An 18,371-nucleotide genomic window follows, 5' to 3' on the forward strand; every position below is an offset into this window, starting at 1 on the left:
TACTTTTTTATTGTGATAAAATACACATACTATGAGTGTGCAGTTGTGACCATTTTAAAGTATACAGTCCAGTGGTGTTAGATGCAACGATCACAGCTCTTTTCCTCTTGCAAAACTGAAACTCTGCACCCATTAAACAACAGCTCCTCCATCTCTGGCAAGTATCATCCTGCTCCCCGTCTCCATGATTTGGACTCCTCTAAGTACCCGGTGTAAGTGGAAGCAGACGGTATTTGTCTTTTGGTGAGTGGCGTATTTCATTTAGCACTGTCCTCGAGCTACGGCATGCGTTTGAACTTCCTTCCTTTTTGAGGGTGAATAAATACCCCATTGTATGTTTCCACTGCATTTGGCTTCATCCAAGGATCTCACGATGGAGATGTTGGGTGGCATCTGTGTTTTAGCTACTGTGAACAATACTTCTGCGGCTGTATGTGTCCAAATGTCTCTCCAGGACCCTGCTTTCAGTTCTTTTGGACATATAGCCTATAGAATTGCAGGATCATGGGGTGGCTCTGTTTTTCATTTAAAAAAAATTATTTGTTCTTTTTAGAAATACATGACAGTAGAGTCATTTTGACATATTGTACATACATGGAGTACAACTTCCCATTCTTGTGGTTGTACACGATGTAGAGTTACATTGGTGGTGTATTCATATATGAACCCAGGAAAGTTATGTCTGGTTCATTCTACTGTCTTTCCTATTCTCAACCCCTCTCCCTTCCCTTCATTCCCCTTTGTCTAATCCAATGAAATTCTATTCTTGCCTCCCCTCTTCTTATTGTATGTTAGCATCCACATATCAGAGAGAACATTTGGCCCTTGGGTTTTTGAGATTGGTTTATTTCACTTAACATGATAGTCTCCAATTCCATCCCTTTACTGGCAAATGCCATAATTTCATTCTTCTTTAAGGCTGAGTAATATCCCACTGTGTATACATACCACATTTTCTTTATCCATTCATCTGTTGAAGGGTAACTAGGTTGGTTCCATAGCATAGCTACTGTGAGTTGAGCTGCTATAAACATTGATGTGGTCGCATCACTATAGTATGCTGATTTTAAGTCCTATGGGTATAAACCAAGGTTTGTGGGATGAAATGGTGGTTCCATTCCAAGTTTTCTGAGGAATCTCCAGACTGCTTTCCAGAATGGTCTGGTTTTGATTTTTTTGAGAAACCACCACACTGTTTTCCCACCAACGGCACCCAGGGGCCCCAGTCTCTCCACTGCTTGCCAACACCACTTCTGTTTTCTGGGCAGGAGCTGTCATAATGGGTGAAAGGTGGTGCCTTATAGTTTGGATTTGTGTTTCCCGGATAGTTAGTGATGCTAAGAACCTTTTCATGCACTTTTTGGCCCAATGAAACAGACTGTGAGGGCGAAACAAACACTGTGAAGAGCGTCTGTTCAAGTCCTTTGCCTGTTTTTTAATCCAGTGGTATTTATTATTGTTGTTGATTTCTAGTTCTCAATATATTCTGGATATTAATTTCTCATCAGACATAAGGTTTTTGTATTTTCTCTGATTCTGTGGGCTGCCTTTTTAAAATTTTTCTTTTTCTTTTCTTTTTAGTTGTCAATGGACTTTTGTTTATTTGTATGTGGTGCTGAGAATGGAGCCCAGTGCCTCGCACCTGCTAGGCAAGCACCCACCACTGAGCCTCAACCCCAGCCCCTGGGCTGTCTTTTTGTACTGTGGACAGCATCTTCTGCTGCATACAATTTTAAAATATTCATGAAGTCCAGTTTCTTTATTTTTCTTTTGTTGCTGGTGCCTTTGTTATCACACCCAAGAAATCACTGCCAACTCAAATGTCCTAAAGCTTCGGGCCTATGTTTCTTCTAAGGGTTTTATTATTTTAGAGCTTACATTGAAGTCTTTGACCCACATTGAGTTGATTTTGTTTATACTAGGAATTGAACCCAGGGGTGGTTTACCACTGAGATATATCCCTAGTCCTTTAAAAAAAAAATTTTTTTTTTTAAGACAGGGTCTTGCTAAGTTGCTGAGGCTGCCCTTGAACTTGCATCCTCCTGCCTCAGCCTTCTTAGTGGTTGGGATTAAATTAGGATTAAGTGGTTGGACCCACAGCACGCTGCTGGAGTGGGAGAGGTCATCAGGACAGAATGGAGCTCTAGAGCGCCTGTCACCTTGCTGCCTTTGAAAGTGGGCAGTCGATTCTCTGGATTTGGAAGCTCTGCCTTGCTGAAATTCACCTGTTCTTCACTCTCTCTTTCTATTGTTTTTGTGGTACTGGGGATTGAACCTAGAGACTCACGTATGCTAGGCTAGCCACTACCGGGCCCATGCTGGTACCAGGTTCCCTCTGCTACTCCCACCTTTTCTGAAATAGGGTCTTGCTAAATTGCTCAGGCTGACCTTAAACTTTCAATCCTCCAGCCTCAGCCTCTGGAATAGCTGCGATTATAGGCATGTGCCAGACTGGTCATTTCTTTTTTTATTTTTGGTACTAGGGATTGAGCACAGAGGTGCTTTAACACTGAGCCACATCTCCAGCCCTTTTTTCTTTTTGAGACAGGGACTCATTAAGTTGCTTAGATCCCTACTAAATTGCTAAGGCTAGTCTCAGACTTGCAATCCTCCTGTCTTCGCCTTCCAAGCTGCTGGGATGACAGGTGTGCTCAACCATGCCCAGCTACCTTGGCCATTTTTGCTTTTATCTTGCAGCTCCATCTAATTGGCTGTTCTCTCTGGCCCTCAGCTTGGGCTGCTTTTTGCCCTCTGTTCTCAGCCCCAGCTCTCTGTCTGTCTCACCATCACACTGGGAGGCAAGACCTCTGCAGCCTCTGGCAATGTCCACGCTATGAAAAGCAGAGAGAAGGAAGAACTCTCCAGAATAAAGGAGACTAGAGAGATACGGCAACTAAATGGAATGTGGGACCCTGGTCGCAGGAAACTGGTGCTACAAACATTAGTGACAAAGTTGGAGGGGTGGGTGGAAGATCAGCTGAGAGCGTTGTGTCAAGGTTACAGTCCCCGTCTGCTGACAGTGCTGTGGTTGGGAAAGAGAACAACTTTAGTTCTTGGTGAAAAGCTACTGAAGGCCAGACGCGGCGGCACGCCCCTACAATCCCAGCTGGGGGGGGGGGGCGGGCTGAGGCAGGAGGATCATAAGTTTGAGGCCAGCCTTGGCAACTTAGCCAAAATAAAAAGGACTCGGATGGCAGCTCAGTGGTAGAATGTGTGAGATCCTGAATTAGATCCCCAGCACTCCAGAGAAAAAAAGAAAGAAATCCATAATGACTTACTTAACTTCTTGCCAAATTCCAAAGTCATAGTTAAGAGAGGAAGAGAGAGAGATGGAGACTGAGCTAGAACAATAGCAAACAAGGACAGTCCCCTCAACCCCTGTAAGGACGCCCTAGGCTATAAGCCAGAGCACGGAGGACACAGCTGGTTCTGGGGGTCATCCTGGGCCAGTCAGCAGGTGGTGGAGGCCCTGGAGCACTGCAACCCAACACAGCTCCATGCTTCCCGCCTGGGCTTCTGGCTGCTGAGCATCTCCTGAAAACCACTGCTATCTGGGGACTCTCGGGGTCTTGAGTGGCCTCCGCTTAAGGAACCTCCACTGCAGCTGCAGAAAGGCTGGGTGCCGGGCAGCACGGAGTGCCATCCCCTCCCCTTCACCCCAGCTGGTGGCTGAGGGCGCCTAAGCAAGAGGCCTCTGGCTCCGTGTGACCTCTCCCGGGAAGCTCTCCAGCTGTGCAAGTACACGGAGCCCAGTGGGTCCCTAGGTTGTGATGATGAGAAGCATCTCGACTGTCCCCAGAGTTGGGGAGCTGGCACTGTGCAGCGTTCTCAGAGGGTGGCAGTAGACGGGTCCTGTAGGCAAGGCCCTGTGTTCTCAGGTCCTGCCGTGTGCCAAGTAATGGTGAGTAAGTGGCCCTATTTCATGTTCTGAGGTCCCTGCCTTCTGGTCACAGCTGACCGGATGGGGCAGGATACCACCCCAAGGAAAGGGCAGTCTACAGGCTGCCCAAGGGCCCCTGCAAAAAACAGAGACCAAGTAGATCCCTTTGTTCAACAATCAGTTGTTCAGAGGGGAGTGGCCACAGCTCTGTAGGTGGTAGGTCAAATAGGGGTGATGCTGGAGGGTCAAGGTAGTGTCAACCAGAATCCCAGGACAGCAGCACCTTTGAGCGAGCAAGGAAAACCAGAAGGGAGAGGAAAACGGGACAGGCAGAAAAAGAGAAAAGAATTGTGCACACGTGTAGAGCATTTACCACAGGCCAGGCGCTGTTCTAGGCTCTCGGCATGTTTTTTTTTTTTTTTCACACAACTATCATCGTCCATAAAGCAGACACTATTCTACTATTATTTTAAAAATGAGGAAACAGGAACAGAGAGGTTAAGCACCTTGCTTAAGGCCACACCTCCAGTCAATGATAAAGCTGTGTCTTCCAGCTTGGGCGGTAACCGCACAGTCACCCTGCTAAATCCATCAGGTCAGGTCAATGGCTGTGTGGCTGCTTTGGCCCCAGGCCTGTGTGGTACAGTTCCTACCCTAGGGCTCCAAGGGGCTCTCTTATCTCTTGTGTTACCTTTAGAGGGTTTCTGATAAAAATTCGAAGGGATCTCTGGCAGGGGACAGTGGGTACTTCCCAGGCCAGCCCTTTCCGGCCAATAGGGTCCTTGGCTCCCTGACATGGGGTTGGTTCCACTAGCTGCTCACATGGGAGACGCCCTGATCGGAGGCTGTCATCGTGAACCGGCAGCATGGCCTGGGAAAATGGGGAGGCTTGTTTAGCTGGAGACTTCTCAAAGCTAAGGAATATTTGCACGGTGACGACATCTGAGCCTCCGGTTGGGGGGCCAGCACAACAATGAGCACTGTGCTACCAGCAAGGAGTCCGGGTGGTGGTGGCTGAAATTCCCTTCATATTTGTGCCTGCAGATAAACCCTATTAATACCAGGGTGCACAAGGCTGGGGGGCTAGGTCCTGGACAGTGGTGGGTGGGCTGGAGGTCCGCGGGGATGACCGGGCAGCCGCAGGTCTTGTCCCCAGGCTCAAGCCCTTGTTCTGGCATGGTTGGTTTAAACGTGGCTTCCTTGCTCTCTGACGAGGGTCCATGTGTGAACACAACATCTGCCACTGGAATGGGTGTCGGGAAGTTCTTGGGCCCATTGGGTATCCTCCACCCGCCTTTCCACCATCTGACCAGCTCAAGGGCAGCCTGGCAACACCCTCAACGTGAACAGGGAGGCTGGGCCTCCACAGTCATCCCATCCTCTTCCCTGGAGAATGAGCTTTCTTTCTCTGTCTCTCAGGCTGGCAGATACCATAACACTACCTGTGGCTTGAGGTGGCCTTTAACTCCCCCCAGGAGCCACGAGCTCAGGGCCAGAGCCAGCAGAGTTTGATACCAGTCATCAATCACTAAAGTGTGTGACCTGAAAAAAGGATCATAGCAAAAGCAGAGCAGAGTGCTACTGGCTTCAAGTGAAGCCCTGCCCCTCTGTGCCAGCAATGGCCAGTACTAGATGACCACGGCGATGGAGGCCGCTCAGCCACAGGGAAACACAGGAAGCACGAGGCTCCATCTAGATGGACCCTGAGTTCCAGGGGGAGACTCAGGGTGGCTCTTTGCACATTTGGGTGGCTATAGTTGTGGGTACAGCAGGTGATCCTTTGGGGTTCGTGAAGAAGAAAAAATAGAAATTTTGGCTGGGTAGATCACATACATAATCCCAGTGACTCGGGAGGCTGAGGCAGGAGGATCACAAGTTCAAGGCTGGCCTGAGCAACTTAGTGAGACCCTGTCTCAAAATTAAAAGGGCAGGGGATGAAGCTCAGTGACAGAGCGTGTGTCTAACGTTTGTGGGGCCCAATCCCTGCTATCCCCTCTACCCCAAGAGTAGAACTTCTGTGTAAATTTATATCATTCTTTAAAATACGAGGTGCATGTCTTCTAATAGGCACAGTACACAGGTATGAGGAGTAACGGCTCTCTTCAGATGCACTGGTGTGGGCTTCTCAGCAGAGGTGGTTATCCGAATGTGGCTTGGGTCAGCCCCCATCCTGATGCTCCTCCTCCACAGCTGAAGGTGCTTCGTCTGCAATGCTGGGGCCAGTGTCTCCTGCTCAGATGCAACTGTGCCCTGGAGGCAGCACAGAGTTCACTGAAAGGACAGGTCAGAGGCCAGAGCCTCTCTTACCTGCCTCAGCTCCGTCTGCGCATACTCCCCAAGCCTCTCCTCTCGCCCACTCCCACCTGGCAACATTCTCCAGATGATACCCCGACCTTCTCAGGTGGCCGCCCTCCTATCCATCTGCCTCCCTTCTCTCCAGGGCTCGGCTCATGGGGGAATGAACACACTGAATGAACACAAGGCAATCCAGCTTCCCCTTCAAGAGTCTCTTTATTCAATTTCCAAAGTCACTGTCAGCAACTTGGCCCAGCTCTCCGTGGCTTCCAGAGAGGGCACGCTTGTCAGAATGCATTTGATGCCATTTCCTACTACCAAAAGGTGACTACCAATATCCTTGCACACCCCAAGGCACATCAGTGGCATTTGCTTATTTTTTTCTAATAGAATTCCAGAAAAAAATAGATCTCTATCATATATATATCTATCTATATTTATATACATACATACATACACATACAGAGAGATCCTTCAACCAAGAGGCAAAGGATCACGTGTCCTTTGAGGTGCCCCTTGGTCTGGTGCAGGTGACCAGGAGGCCCCCACTCTCTGCAGTGCTGAGCTGTCCCCCTTGGGGAAAGTTGCAGCTATGACACACCAGGGTGGCCCTCACCAACCTTCCCATGAATCTCAAAATGGGAGCTGTGCCCAGGGGACGATTACTCCTGGAACCTGTGGCAGATCAGGGAGGAACTCTGCCTGGGAATGACTTCCTGGGGAAGGGTTCTGAGGGTGGAAGCAGCAGACCACGGAGCCAACAGGGAGGAGACATCTGCCCAGCAACTCCCAACCCTGCAGACAGGGTGTGTCCTGGACATGGAGGCCTGCTTCATCATGGAAAGGAGGGGCAGGCTTGGTCTCCTCCATCTCCAACCATAGCACCTGGAGTCCCAGGGTGGGGTTTGGGTCACCCAAGAAAGCCCTAGGGCTATAGGTGATGAGGCATACTGGACACAGTCCTAGAGGCTGTCCCCCTCTGTATTAGTAGCCCTGGAGGGACCTGCATCCCAGGGAAAGGCTTGCAGGAATGTGTTGACTCAGGGTATTAGAAACAGCTGGGTCCAGAGCCATATTTTTGTCCCTAAGGTCCGCTCTAGGGGCCACTTAGGCTAGGGCACGTTTCCAGAGAGATGGGTAGAAATGTAAGGGTTAGTTAGGGCCGCTGTTCAGGTCCATACACGAGAGGCCCAAAGGCACTTGGTGGCAGAGAGGAAGAGCACGAAGGGCCCATTTGATCCCCTTGGACAAAGAAGGACAATGCTAGGCATCCTCTGCTAACATCTGAGAGAGGAACCCAGAAGTGCTGTCGTGCTCACCCAGCCCGCAGAGTCAAGCTGGGACTACCAGGGCAAGACCTGAGCCACCCAGAAACTTGCCCTGTCCTGAGACAGGGGGAGCAAGATTCAGTGAGTGGGGACCCCAGACCCCAAGGCAGAGGCATGGGTAGGGGTAAGGCACAGCTGTGAGGCTCCCCACTCTTGAGTTGTCAGGTCACCACACTCTGCAAAGTCACTTAAAGTTCAAGCCAGTCTGTCTCCCAAGGCACTGAGAAAGGAATCCAGGACAGCCTGGCCCAGCCAGAGGCAGCTCTGGGGGCTCCTCTCTGGTGGTGCAGAGGCTTGAGACTAAAGTTTGTCCAAAGTCAAAAAGTACAGCTGTCAGGAATTTCTAAGGATGGGGGCTTGACACCCTTCGGGCATCTTCAGATGATGCACAGGCACAGAGGGAGGGGCCTTGTGGAGATGCCACCCAGCTCCCTGCTCATAACATGTCTGAGTCCCAGGGAGCAAGGGATTTGCTTCCAATGCAAATCCTGTCCACCCGGCTCCAGCCCCAGCTGGCCCCGGAGGGGAGCGGGGAGGCGTGGGCCAGAACTGGGGCTGCAGCCTGCGGAAATGTTCACTAGCGATGTATTCCCTAAGCCCCACACTTGAATGCCAGCATCCCTCCCTGACCCCAGCTCCCTGCCTGTCCCTGCCTGCCCCCGCCTCCCTGGGCCTGTGCTGGCAGTCCCCCGCTGCTGCAGTGCCGCTCAGAGTTCCCTGGGGATGATGGAGAAGGGCAACACGGGGCTGCTGGCCTCCAACTCCAGGGCGGTGAGGAAGCAGTCGACGGCAGCCTCGTTCTGGCCCTGGGCCTGCAGCACCTCGCCCAGGCCCTGCCACGCCTCGTGGCAGGTGCTCTGCCTCTCCACAGCGTCCCGCAGTACCTTCTGGGCCAGGCTCTTGTGGCCCAGCCGACTCAGCATCAGACCCTGGAGACCAAGCAGAGGGGATAGTGAGTGAGGGCACCTGGGGGAGGGGCATCTTGGCAATCGGGACAAAAGGCAGGAGCAGCTCACTTGTCGGTCACCAGTCAGAGACGATTCTGTGCCCGGGTTGGGCACCGTCAGGTGACCTTGCCCTTGATGCCTGAAAACCTACCTGTTCCCACCCAAGTCCTCCCGGCTTCAACCTCAGGTCCTGGACCAGACTGTGCAGGAGCTCTGTCCCTTTTAGTCCCCAGGGTCAGGCCATCTGGGGGTCCTGGGTGAGTCCCCCAGCCCTGTTTCCTCCTCTGCAAATGATAAATCACAGCAACCTCCCCTAGGGTTGCCCCGAAGGTGAAATGAGTCAGCCAATGTGACGCAGGCGAGGAGTTCCTGGCACAAGTGAGCCCCTGCTAAAGGGGACTCATTTTCTAGTCCTTGCTGCCTGCAGCATCTAGATGGAGGGGGGGATGTCCATTGTCCATTACGGGAACTGCATCCGGAAAAACTCAGGCTTGTAGGAGGGAGGAAGGGTCAGAGGGTGCCACTCCTTTGCCTGTGTCAAGCAGCTTGGTGCCCTGGGGTCCGCTGCTGACCCAACCTGGCAGGTGAGGGTCATGGGAGACAGTCAGAGGGCAGGGAAAGGACCAGGCGGGGGTGGTCCAGGGGAAAGGCTGGATGGGCTCAGGGAGGCAAGGCCCTGGGGTGTCTGCCAGGAGCAGGCAGGAAATGTCCCTGCAGTTTGGCTGAAACACTCTTGCCAGACAGTTAGAGGAAGTGACGGGAATTGTCCCACAAAAAAAGGGGCTGGGAAGTGAAATTGGCATGGTATACCCTCCACATCCTCTTCCACCCACACTTGGAAGGGAGCAGGGGGACAAGGTAGAAAGGAGGAGAGACCCAGGTCCCAGAAAGGCTGCTTCGCGCCGTCCGACTGTTGTGTATTTCAGCCCTAGAAGATACCACGAGAAGGCGGTGGGTGTCAGGGGGTCTTTTTCTTGTTCTAAGATAGGAGGGAAAGCTCTAATATCAACTCCCTAGGTATTGCTGGTGTGTGTGTGTGTGTGTGTGTGTGTGTGTGCGTGCGTGTGCGCGCTGCCGTCTGTGCCTGGAGCCCCCTCTCCACCCACTGACAGCCACGTACATTTTTAGCTGGATCATTTTCCTTCTCCATGAATTCCCCAGAGTTAGGCCTTCTGTTGCTATGGAGACACTGGGAAAGATGCATATGCCTGATTTCATAAAGTCCTCCAAGAGCCTGGAACACAACCAATTAGGCAAGAGAGATAGACGGGTGCTCAGGAAGCCCAGGAAAAGCTCCCCTCCCCTGAAGCACTTGCTTGAGGCCCTGTGGCAGGGGATGGGGGAGAGGAACTGTACTCACAGTGCCCCAGATCCACCCAGGGCACAGCCACACCCAAGGAACCACACGTGGCTGAGGCTGTGGAGCTTGGGGCAGGGCAGGTTGCCGTGGGCAGGGTGGAGTCTCGGGCAGGGCCCCAGCTCTGGCCAGATGCAAGTGCTGCTGACTCAGGGCTGCCTGGGACTAGGGCAGTGTCCATCTGGCCAGTAGGGCTCCAGGCCAAGCTGTCCTGCCCACAGGGCTGGGACGCCAGTCCCCAAGCAGCTCACAGTGGAACCGGGCCCTCAGGGAGGAGGGAAGGAAGGCGAGCCGCCAGCTGCCAGACACCAAAATTAAGCACCAAAAATGGAAGGTTTGAGGTCCGTGAGCCTGCCCAAGGGAGCAACAGAGGACAGAGTGGCTGGCAGGGCCTCCCAGGGAGGGTGGCCTAGGGTGCCTTCTGCACTCTAAGTTTTCCTTATGGAGCTTCCTTCCACAGAGATTTTGTTGGAAAGAAGGGCTCCAAGGCTGCAAAGGAGTCTGAAAACCCCTGATCTCCTGGAGTGTGGGGGTGTCTGGGAAGGGGCCAGAGGTGCCTGCAGGCCGAACAGCGTGTGTGTGAGTCCTGCTCTCAGTCTGGGCTCCTCCGCACGCCTGGGTAGAGAAAAAAGGTCAGCCAGAAGCTCTGGTTGGGTTGGAATCCCAGCTCTGCCACTGACAAGGACTGTGACCACTGGCAAGTAGCGGACCTCCTCTGAGGTTTCCTTATCTGTAAACCAGGGGACGGGAGAGTCCATCCTTGTCAGGATTCTGAAAAAGTACATCCAGGGCACTAGGTGGCAAATGCAGCATCCCTAAGATGAGCTGAGGGTCTTTCAGGGTAGGGACAGGTGGCATCACTGATTTTTCTAGAAGCTGGAGACGGTTCAGTAGTTCTATGCCAGAGGAGGACTATGGGCTGTGGTGGGGTTGGCTCACATTCCTGCACCCTGGGGCGCTGACCTTAGAGCCTGAAAGGAGACACCAAGGCCCGGGTCAGGCTGGGGCCCAGAAGCCCAGGGCCTGTAACAGAATCCCCTGCCACCTGCCCCTGACACCAGCCGCATTAGTGTTTGGTAGCAACTCGGAGTTGTTTGCTGCCTGACAACTGGGTGGGACCCAGCCTGGACCCAGCCCCAGGGAGATGGGAGGTCTCATCTGCTCTGCCCCCAGCCCATCGCTAGCCCAGGGCTCACTGACACCCTCCTGGAACGCCACCTGCCCGGAGAAGAGGTCTTCAGGGAGATGGTGCGAATACAGAACTGGAATCTTGGTTCCACCTAAACGTCCCCTCTGAACCCTCCCTGTTCCTCATCCACTCAGGAGACCAAATCTGCAGAGGCTCCCAGCTGTTGAGCCTCCCCTGGGAGATGCCAGAGCCAGGCTGCCCACCCTCAGGGATTAGATGGCAATGTGCAAGCTGTTTATGGCCACTGAGCATTGTACCTCCAAAGGGACACATGGCCTGGCTATAGCCACCAACATGGTTTCAGGCAAAGACAAAACCATGAGGTAGGTCCCCAGACATTCCACGTCCCTCCATGCCTTCTTCCCTCCCTTCCTGGATTTTAGGGAAGAGGGGTCTGGCCCATCTCATCTGCAGGGGCCTGGACTCCCAGGAAGCTTTCCCTGAGGACACAGTCCCTTGCCCACACAACCACCTCAAGGGTGCCCTTATTTACCCAGGGGGCTCTTGTACGCCAACCCTGTCCTGTCTCCCAGGCTGTGAGGGTGAGGGCCTCTGTCTCCTGCCTTTCCTTCTGTACCCCACAGGGCAACAGATCAACAGGGCTGGGGTGCAAGAGTCCTGGACACAAAGCTAGGGACACCAGAGGTATTTCCGTGCTTCCTGACTTGGATTTGCTGGTAGGCATGCTGTCCCTGGCGGTTCAGCAAGCCCTGTCTCCCACAGCGACAAAGGCGGGCAGCCTGAGGGGCCCAGATCCTGTTGGGATTTGATCCCCAAGACTGCGTGGAGACTCTGAGTGGGAAACCTCCCTGTCAGGAGCCAGGCTCTCTGGAGGTGCAGGGTGGGATCAGCGACTATAAGCCGGGATGAGGGAGAAGGTGAGGTTCCCCAGAGAGGGGGGACAGCAGGAAGGTCTGGGGGTACGTGTGCCTTTTCCCTCTTTTGTGGGGAGCAGCCCTAGAGCTAGGCCAGCTGCAGGCCAGGCTGAGCTCTCCTCCCCACCCGCCCTCAAGTATTTATAGAAGTTATTTTGGGAATTTTCTTTCTGAGCTCAAGCACATTCCTGGGATTCTGTAACAGCCTTTCCAGCTGGGAAGCTGGGAATCAGCTGGAGACCTCTGCAGCCTTCTGGTCCCTTGAGCCCTGCCCCTCCCAACCTTTGGGGACCCTGGGGCTGGGAAGAGAAGCCCCTCTGCAGCAAGGCTGCCTCCCCCACACCCTGGAGCACTGCAGAGACCAGGCTCTCTCCGTTCTCTGAGGTGTGTCAACCTGTCCAACCAGCCTGGGGACCTCCTTCCCCGCCCCCATCACACATCCCTCCCAGCAGGCCACAGGCTGGTCCTACTTCCTAGTTGGGGGAAGGGGCACAAATCCATCTAGTTCTGACTAACATGAGTACCCCTAAGTTCACCAGGCTCCCAAAGAGGCCTCTGCTGAGAAGGCCCCAGACTCATGGGAGCCCAGCCTGGGAGTCTCCTGGGACAGGGGGCCATGCTGTCTATGCTGCTGTGCCCATGCCTGTCCCTTCCTTATCCTGGGTCCTAGAGAGGTGAGATGGCCAAGGATACCAGCTGGCCTCTCTGCTGGGGCGTCTAAGGGCCAGGAGCTGGGCTGAGAGGCTGAAGTACCAGCTTGACCAGAGGACGGTCACATCCTCGGGATCTGCAGAGCCTGCGAACCCACCAGGAAGGGGGCTCCTTTGCCAGCCCACTTCCAGGCAGGGCTGGGCTTTTATCCCTCGGGCTTGGGTCTGGTTTGGGTGGAGCTGGCTTTGGACCCTTGAGGTTAGCTGGGCCTCAGGATTCTGGGTTCTAGAAGGGAACCTCCCGTGCTGGGGAGTGACGAGGTGGCCCTGGTCCTGAAACTCCCCTCTCTGGGCAGGAGGCTGAGTCTAGAGGGCAGTGATTAAAGTTTGGGGGTTGGGTGGCCTACTGAACAAGGGGCTGAATGGCCACACTCTACAGCACCTTCTGTATACCGTGAGTTGACCTCAGAAAGAGATCAAACAGCCAAGACATTCTACATACAGAGATCCCACTACTTTGGTGACAAAATGGATTCTGGAGCTAAATTAAGCCACAGTGCTCAACTATCATTCTGATCTGAACCTATGACAGGCTTACAAACAGCACCCCCTCCACCTCCTCAGCAGAGTAGATGGACGTCACAAGCTCACACAGCAGGCTGAGGTTTCCCAGGAGACCGGAGCCAGGGCCAGGTCCAGGGCCAGGGCTCTGGGTGCACACTGGGGGTAGTGCCAGCCCAGCGGTAAGGTGAGGTAGGGAGGGGCCTCTGGACTCAGCCAGACCAATACTGGATACTGGGGGACAAGTCTCAGCCCCCACCTCCAGCCTACAGAACCCTCCACCACCTCCTGCACCTCCAGGTGGCACTGGGAATGTGGCCTGAGGCAGGATTACCTTAGGTAGTGTTGGAAGAGAGCTGACCTCAGTACGAGGTCAAATGGCCACGACACTCCTTTTGAACTAGCTGCCAAACAGAAGCAATATCCCAGGTCTGCTGGAGCAGGTGCTCAGGAACACCTCTCTCTCTCTCTCTCTCTCTCTCACACACACACACACACACACACACATACACGGCAAGGCTTCTGGGTCCTCCTACTCCCTCAGGCTGCCTGGACCCCTCTATAGCTCAGCAAATAAACAGGGTGGGAGCAGCCTAGAGGTGGAGCAGCCACTGGACCCTGAGACATGGGGGAGGGTCATGTCACAGCCTTTGGGCCCAGGAACCAGAGACCTTTTGCTCGGTATTGAGCCCCATCCAGCATCAGGGAGCCTCAGAATGCCAGGCACTGAGTTTCACTTCTCAGATGCTCAGGATGCCTTTCCTCCTTACAGGCAGGAAGCAGACGGTGAAGCAGCTTGGCGTGACCACAGGCCAGCAGAACGCAGCCCCTGAGCCTGCCACCACAACCTCCCTGGCTGCCCCGGATTAACCAACACAAGAGATGCAAGACAAGTCTCAGATCCCTCCTCCGTCCACTCAGAGCCCTGCTCCACACCACCTGCCTAGCAGGCTGCCCTCCCCTCCCCCACTCTAAGGTCAGCCTGGCCCTGTGCAGTGTACACTCCAGACCTGTCCACCAGGCAGCTGGGGTCTGCATCTTGCACGTCTGGCTGACTCGGGGAGGCCTGGGCGGCTTTGCCGCAGTGAGCCTCTGGGGCTTGGCTTCCACTTCCCTCTATAAACCATGAGCCTCTGACTTGGCCTGGGAGCCACACTTCAAAGTGAAGAAGGCAAAATAACCCCTACTACTAGCCAATTAGCTCACAAAATTATTTAGCCTAATTCTAACAGTAGCCCTAGCCGCCTGGCATAGCAATCCCCAGTTTATAGACAGAACACTGAGCTTCTGAGAGCCTAGGGAACTTGGCCAAGGTTAAACAGGGAGTAAAGGCAACACGGGACTCAAGTGCAGGTCAGCACCCCCCCCCCCCCCAGTGCCAGCTCTGATACCTGGGTCTTAAAAATCACCATGGACAACGCACCCTAAGGCAGCCCTCAGGTCCCTGTCCCTGCCCAGCATCTCTTCCCTGTCCCTCACCACCTACTACTGAATGCACTGGCCACCCTGCAAGCACAAGGTAGGGTGGGCTGCAGATCCTCACCTCAGAGTATGGCCCAAGGAAACCCACCTGGTCAAAGGTAGAACTTGGGTTCACGCCACTTGTCACCACGTTTTCTGCGTAAAAGGCAACAAAATTGCCCAACAGTGACTTTTCTTTTTATAGCTTTCAGCTCATCTAAGCCCTAAAACTTTTCTTTGAGGTCACAAGGGCCTAAATGATCCCACATGAAAGAAGAAAAAACAAGCCCAGTAAGAGATGTAATGCCCAAGAGCCCTATAACTTGAGGGCAAGCAGGGCTGACTGAGGTTTGTCACCCTTTGTCCCTCCCTCTAGGACTGGTGAGGGCTGGGTGGGGTGCAGGACAAGGCCCTGCTGCTAGGCTCCACCTTGTTGGCCTTAGGGACCAGGGCTGTCCTGGTAGATCCCCAGAGCACCTGACAGGCCCAGTCCAGGACCCTGTGGAAGAGCAGGGTACTGTGGCACAGGAGCTTCAGGGAACGTGCTGGGAGGTTCTAGGTCTGTAGCCATGCTATGGTCCCCTAGACCCACTTAAAGAACAAGGCAGCCATTGCAGGCTGGGAAGGAGAAGGAGATGATGAAGGGGAATGGTTCATCACCACACTGTCATCAAGAGCTGACTCCCTGCCCTTCCAGGCATGTGGGAGGAGCCCTAAGCTTCAGAAATGGCCTTCTCAGGGATTATATCACAAGAGGCAAAGCTCTCGCAGCAGTCCCCTGCTGCAGCCAGGGATGCCAGAGAAGAGGCTCTGAGAGAGTCTGCAGCTCTGTCTTCAAGAAGAAAACACAAAACTGTCCCTCTGGAGCCTGCCACTGGAAGGAGGGCAGGTGCCACCCACAAACTCTCTCCTGCCCACTCCTGGCCTCATGGGGGAGGGTTCCAGGCCATCTCCTGCAGTGCAGACCAGCCATCCCAACGCAGCCACGTGCTCTGGCCAAGCCGAGGGCAGCAGGGGTGGGCCTGTCTGCAGCCAGGACTCAGGCTTCCTTCTGTGGAGCTAAAGGGTAGCAGACAACGTCACCCCGAAACACACCACTGTGTTGAGGCAAAGGAAACTAAATAAAGCAGGTACAAGAAAAGCTCTCTGCCTGCCCCAATCTGCCCAAAAGTAGGAAATAAATTTACAAAGGTGTCCTTCCTCTCTCCCCCACCAAGGAGGACAAAGGTGGCCCACAGAGGTCAACATTAGACTCTTAGATCTTAGCAGCCCAGGGACAGCAACAGAGAAATCAATCTATACAGGTGGCCTCACCATCTGGCCTTTGTCCATGAGGCTGCCACACAGAAACACTTGATTTCCTCTTGTTTATCTATCTTTTGTTACAGGGGTCCTGGTCAAGGACACAGAAAAGAAGAGGGACAAGTATTTTTTCTTTCCTTACACTAGGAAACCGAGTCAAGCCAGAGATCCCATGGGGTTCTCATCTCAGCCTGTGACACCCCTGTGACACCCCTCCACCGTGTTCAGGTGACCTCATAGGAACACCCTACCTCTCAGCAACCTGTTCAGCCGTAGTCCTTGTCGAGTTCCCTGACTTGCCACTTGGAGGTGGCTGGTATTAAAGGGGTCCTGGCCTCTGAGGCCGAAAGCCTCAGACAGAGGCGTGTGGGCTGCCTGAGGTCCCTTTTTTGAACAAGCCCCGGAGCCTTCTCTGAAGAGCAGTTATCAGGAAGACACCACTGCTCACCTTGGGAAGGACCCTGCTTCCCCTTCTTAACTAGATTCTTCTGCTGGGGAGCTGAGACCCGGGTACCCCGGCTGAAGGGGACTTTCTGGTGCCTGGAGTGAGGGCCAGGTGTGACTGGCAGACACTGTCCGGACCTCCTCCTGTGATTGGCCTTCTCTGCAGAGACCATGCCTGCTTCTACTCCAGTCTCCAGAAGGTCCCCAGCCATTGAGCATCAATGGACAACCTTCTCTGGACACTACTGTGGGCACAGTGGACAGTCTTCCCTGGCAGGGAACTGCCAAGGAGATGACTCCTCCTCGCCTGGTCTGGTGGAAAAGCCTAAGCTGCACCCAGGGAGGAGCCAGGAGCCAGAACTTGGAAAACATCTCTCCCATTGTATCTGGGGCCAGGGCGGGCAGTAGGGCAGAGAACCCGCTCCTGGGCCAAAGTTTATATTCTCAGAAATGCCTGAAGCTTGGCTCCTGAAAGCAAAGCTTCCGCTCCCAGTGGGCTTTCCTCAGCATCCGGGTGTTTGCCACTCCACCCCATAGACTATAGGGTCAAACCTGGTATCCACGCAGCATGGCAGGAATCTCTCACTCTCTTCTTTCCAGATCCCAGGGAGCGGGACTCACCCATGACCTCAAAGGGCTAGTGAGAGGGGAGCTCTTCCAGCCCAGGGTTTTGAGTGGCCAGGCTCCCAGGGGAGAAGGGGTTCTCTTTCCCCTTAAACCTATCAGAGGTCAATGTCCTCAAAAAGCCTCAGTGGTATGGGAAAGCCAAGATGTCCTACCTGGGACACTGCCTGGGCAAAGATTCCATGAGGGGATACCCATTCTCCACTATGTGCCTCTCCCTGGATAATTCTCCAAGGATGGACCAACCTTCAGTTTCATGAAGGACTGACAACTGATGTGTCTCTCTTCTTCTCTACTATTTTACGATGACTGCCTTACGTAAATGTCAGGCTGACTTAGATTGACCGTTTATCATGTTGGAAAAGACTGCAAGGCCCCATGCTCAGTGGGGAAAAAGTACTGTCTTACTGGGAAAAAGTGCTGTGATTGACTAGCCATGTCTGTCACTGGGGAGGGAAGGGAGGATAGTGGCCTGTATGCTGTGTGTCTTCTTTGAGACTTGCACTGGAGACTTTCATGTGCACACCTCATTGGATTAGAACAACACGGCATGGTCTAGGAACAATGAAGATTATTATCTACTTACATCAGGAGGATGAAAGTTAAGACTTGTCCCAAGTGGCCCAAGTGAATCAGAGCCAGAGTCAGGATTGGATCCCAGATGTCCTGAGTGCCAAGGACATCAGTCCCCCAATATGGGGAAGGCACTGAGACTGGGGAACACTTTGAGATCAACATGCCAAAGTGTTCCCATGTCTTTAGGCAAATATGCTTGGTAAATCTTCTCCAGGCTTGCAATTTGCTATTCTTTATGCATATGTGTGGGAAGCTGGCAGGAACAGAGTGTGTGTGGAAAGGGGATGGGCTGCCCACACAGAAGTCGACTGCCCCTCTGGTTGCTGGGAACTTTAAAAGGGGGCAGGTCTAGCTCTCTGACTTGCTCCAATTTCATCAAATCAGCGAGGCACCCCAGGAAGAGAAAAAGGACCATTTTCGTCACATCTGCAGGGAGCCACTCTGGACAGCTATTCGGTTTCCATGGAAACCGACCCTTGGAAACTGCTTCAATTTCAGGAAAATAGCTACAAACAATAATAACCATAAATGAAAAATGGTACACCGTTACTTCAAAATTGTACTTGTTATTGGATTTTGTCGGGTCTTAGGGGCTGTGACTGCAGGCTCAGATCCACAAACGCAGTGGAAGGCAGATGTCTCTGCCTGGCTGCAGGCCTAATGCTTGCCCACATCCTCCCTCCTGACTCTCTAATCAGATTTCTGGATGTGACCTCCGGTGAGGCATTTATCAGAGACGCTAATGTCTGAATTTTGAAAGGAAGGAGGATGCGCTTTGCAAAAAAAAAAAAGTAAATAAATAAATAAAAATAAACAGAACAAACATTTGCTGATGACTGGAGGGTGCCAGGAATCCATTTGAAAGAGCACAATGAGGAGTGT

General features: G+C 53.3%; 1 protein-coding gene across 7 annotated transcripts in view; it reads right to left on the reverse strand.

The window, feature by feature from the left end:
* Positions 1-6,372: 6,372 nt before the first annotated feature.
* Positions 6,373-18,371, reverse strand: part of Ttc7a (tetratricopeptide repeat domain 7A) — a 115,424-nt gene continuing 103,425 nt past the window's right edge. For 4 of the 7 annotated variants that reach the window (XM_046424712.2, XM_046424729.2, XM_046424722.2 and 1 more), the window contains 2 exons: positions 9,571-9,684; positions 6,373-8,432 (listed from right to left, as the gene is read on the reverse strand). In XM_046424712.2, the coding sequence (XP_046280668.1) occupies positions 8,211-8,432; positions 9,571-9,684 (336 nt within the window). In that variant the 3' untranslated portion in view covers positions 6,373-8,210. The remainder of the gene's footprint in view (positions 8,433-9,570; positions 9,685-18,371) is intronic. The other 3 variants (XM_046424738.2, XM_046424752.2, XM_058573343.1) reach the window with 1 other exon arrangement.

Source organism: Marmota monax, unplaced genomic scaffold, assembly GCF_021218885.2.
Source record: "Marmota monax isolate L192 unplaced genomic scaffold, Marmota_monax_Labrador192_F-V1.1 WCK01_AAM20220418_F8-fsc00015, whole genome shotgun sequence".
In the NCBI taxonomy this organism is placed as follows: Eukaryota; Metazoa; Chordata; class Mammalia; order Rodentia; family Sciuridae; genus Marmota; species Marmota monax.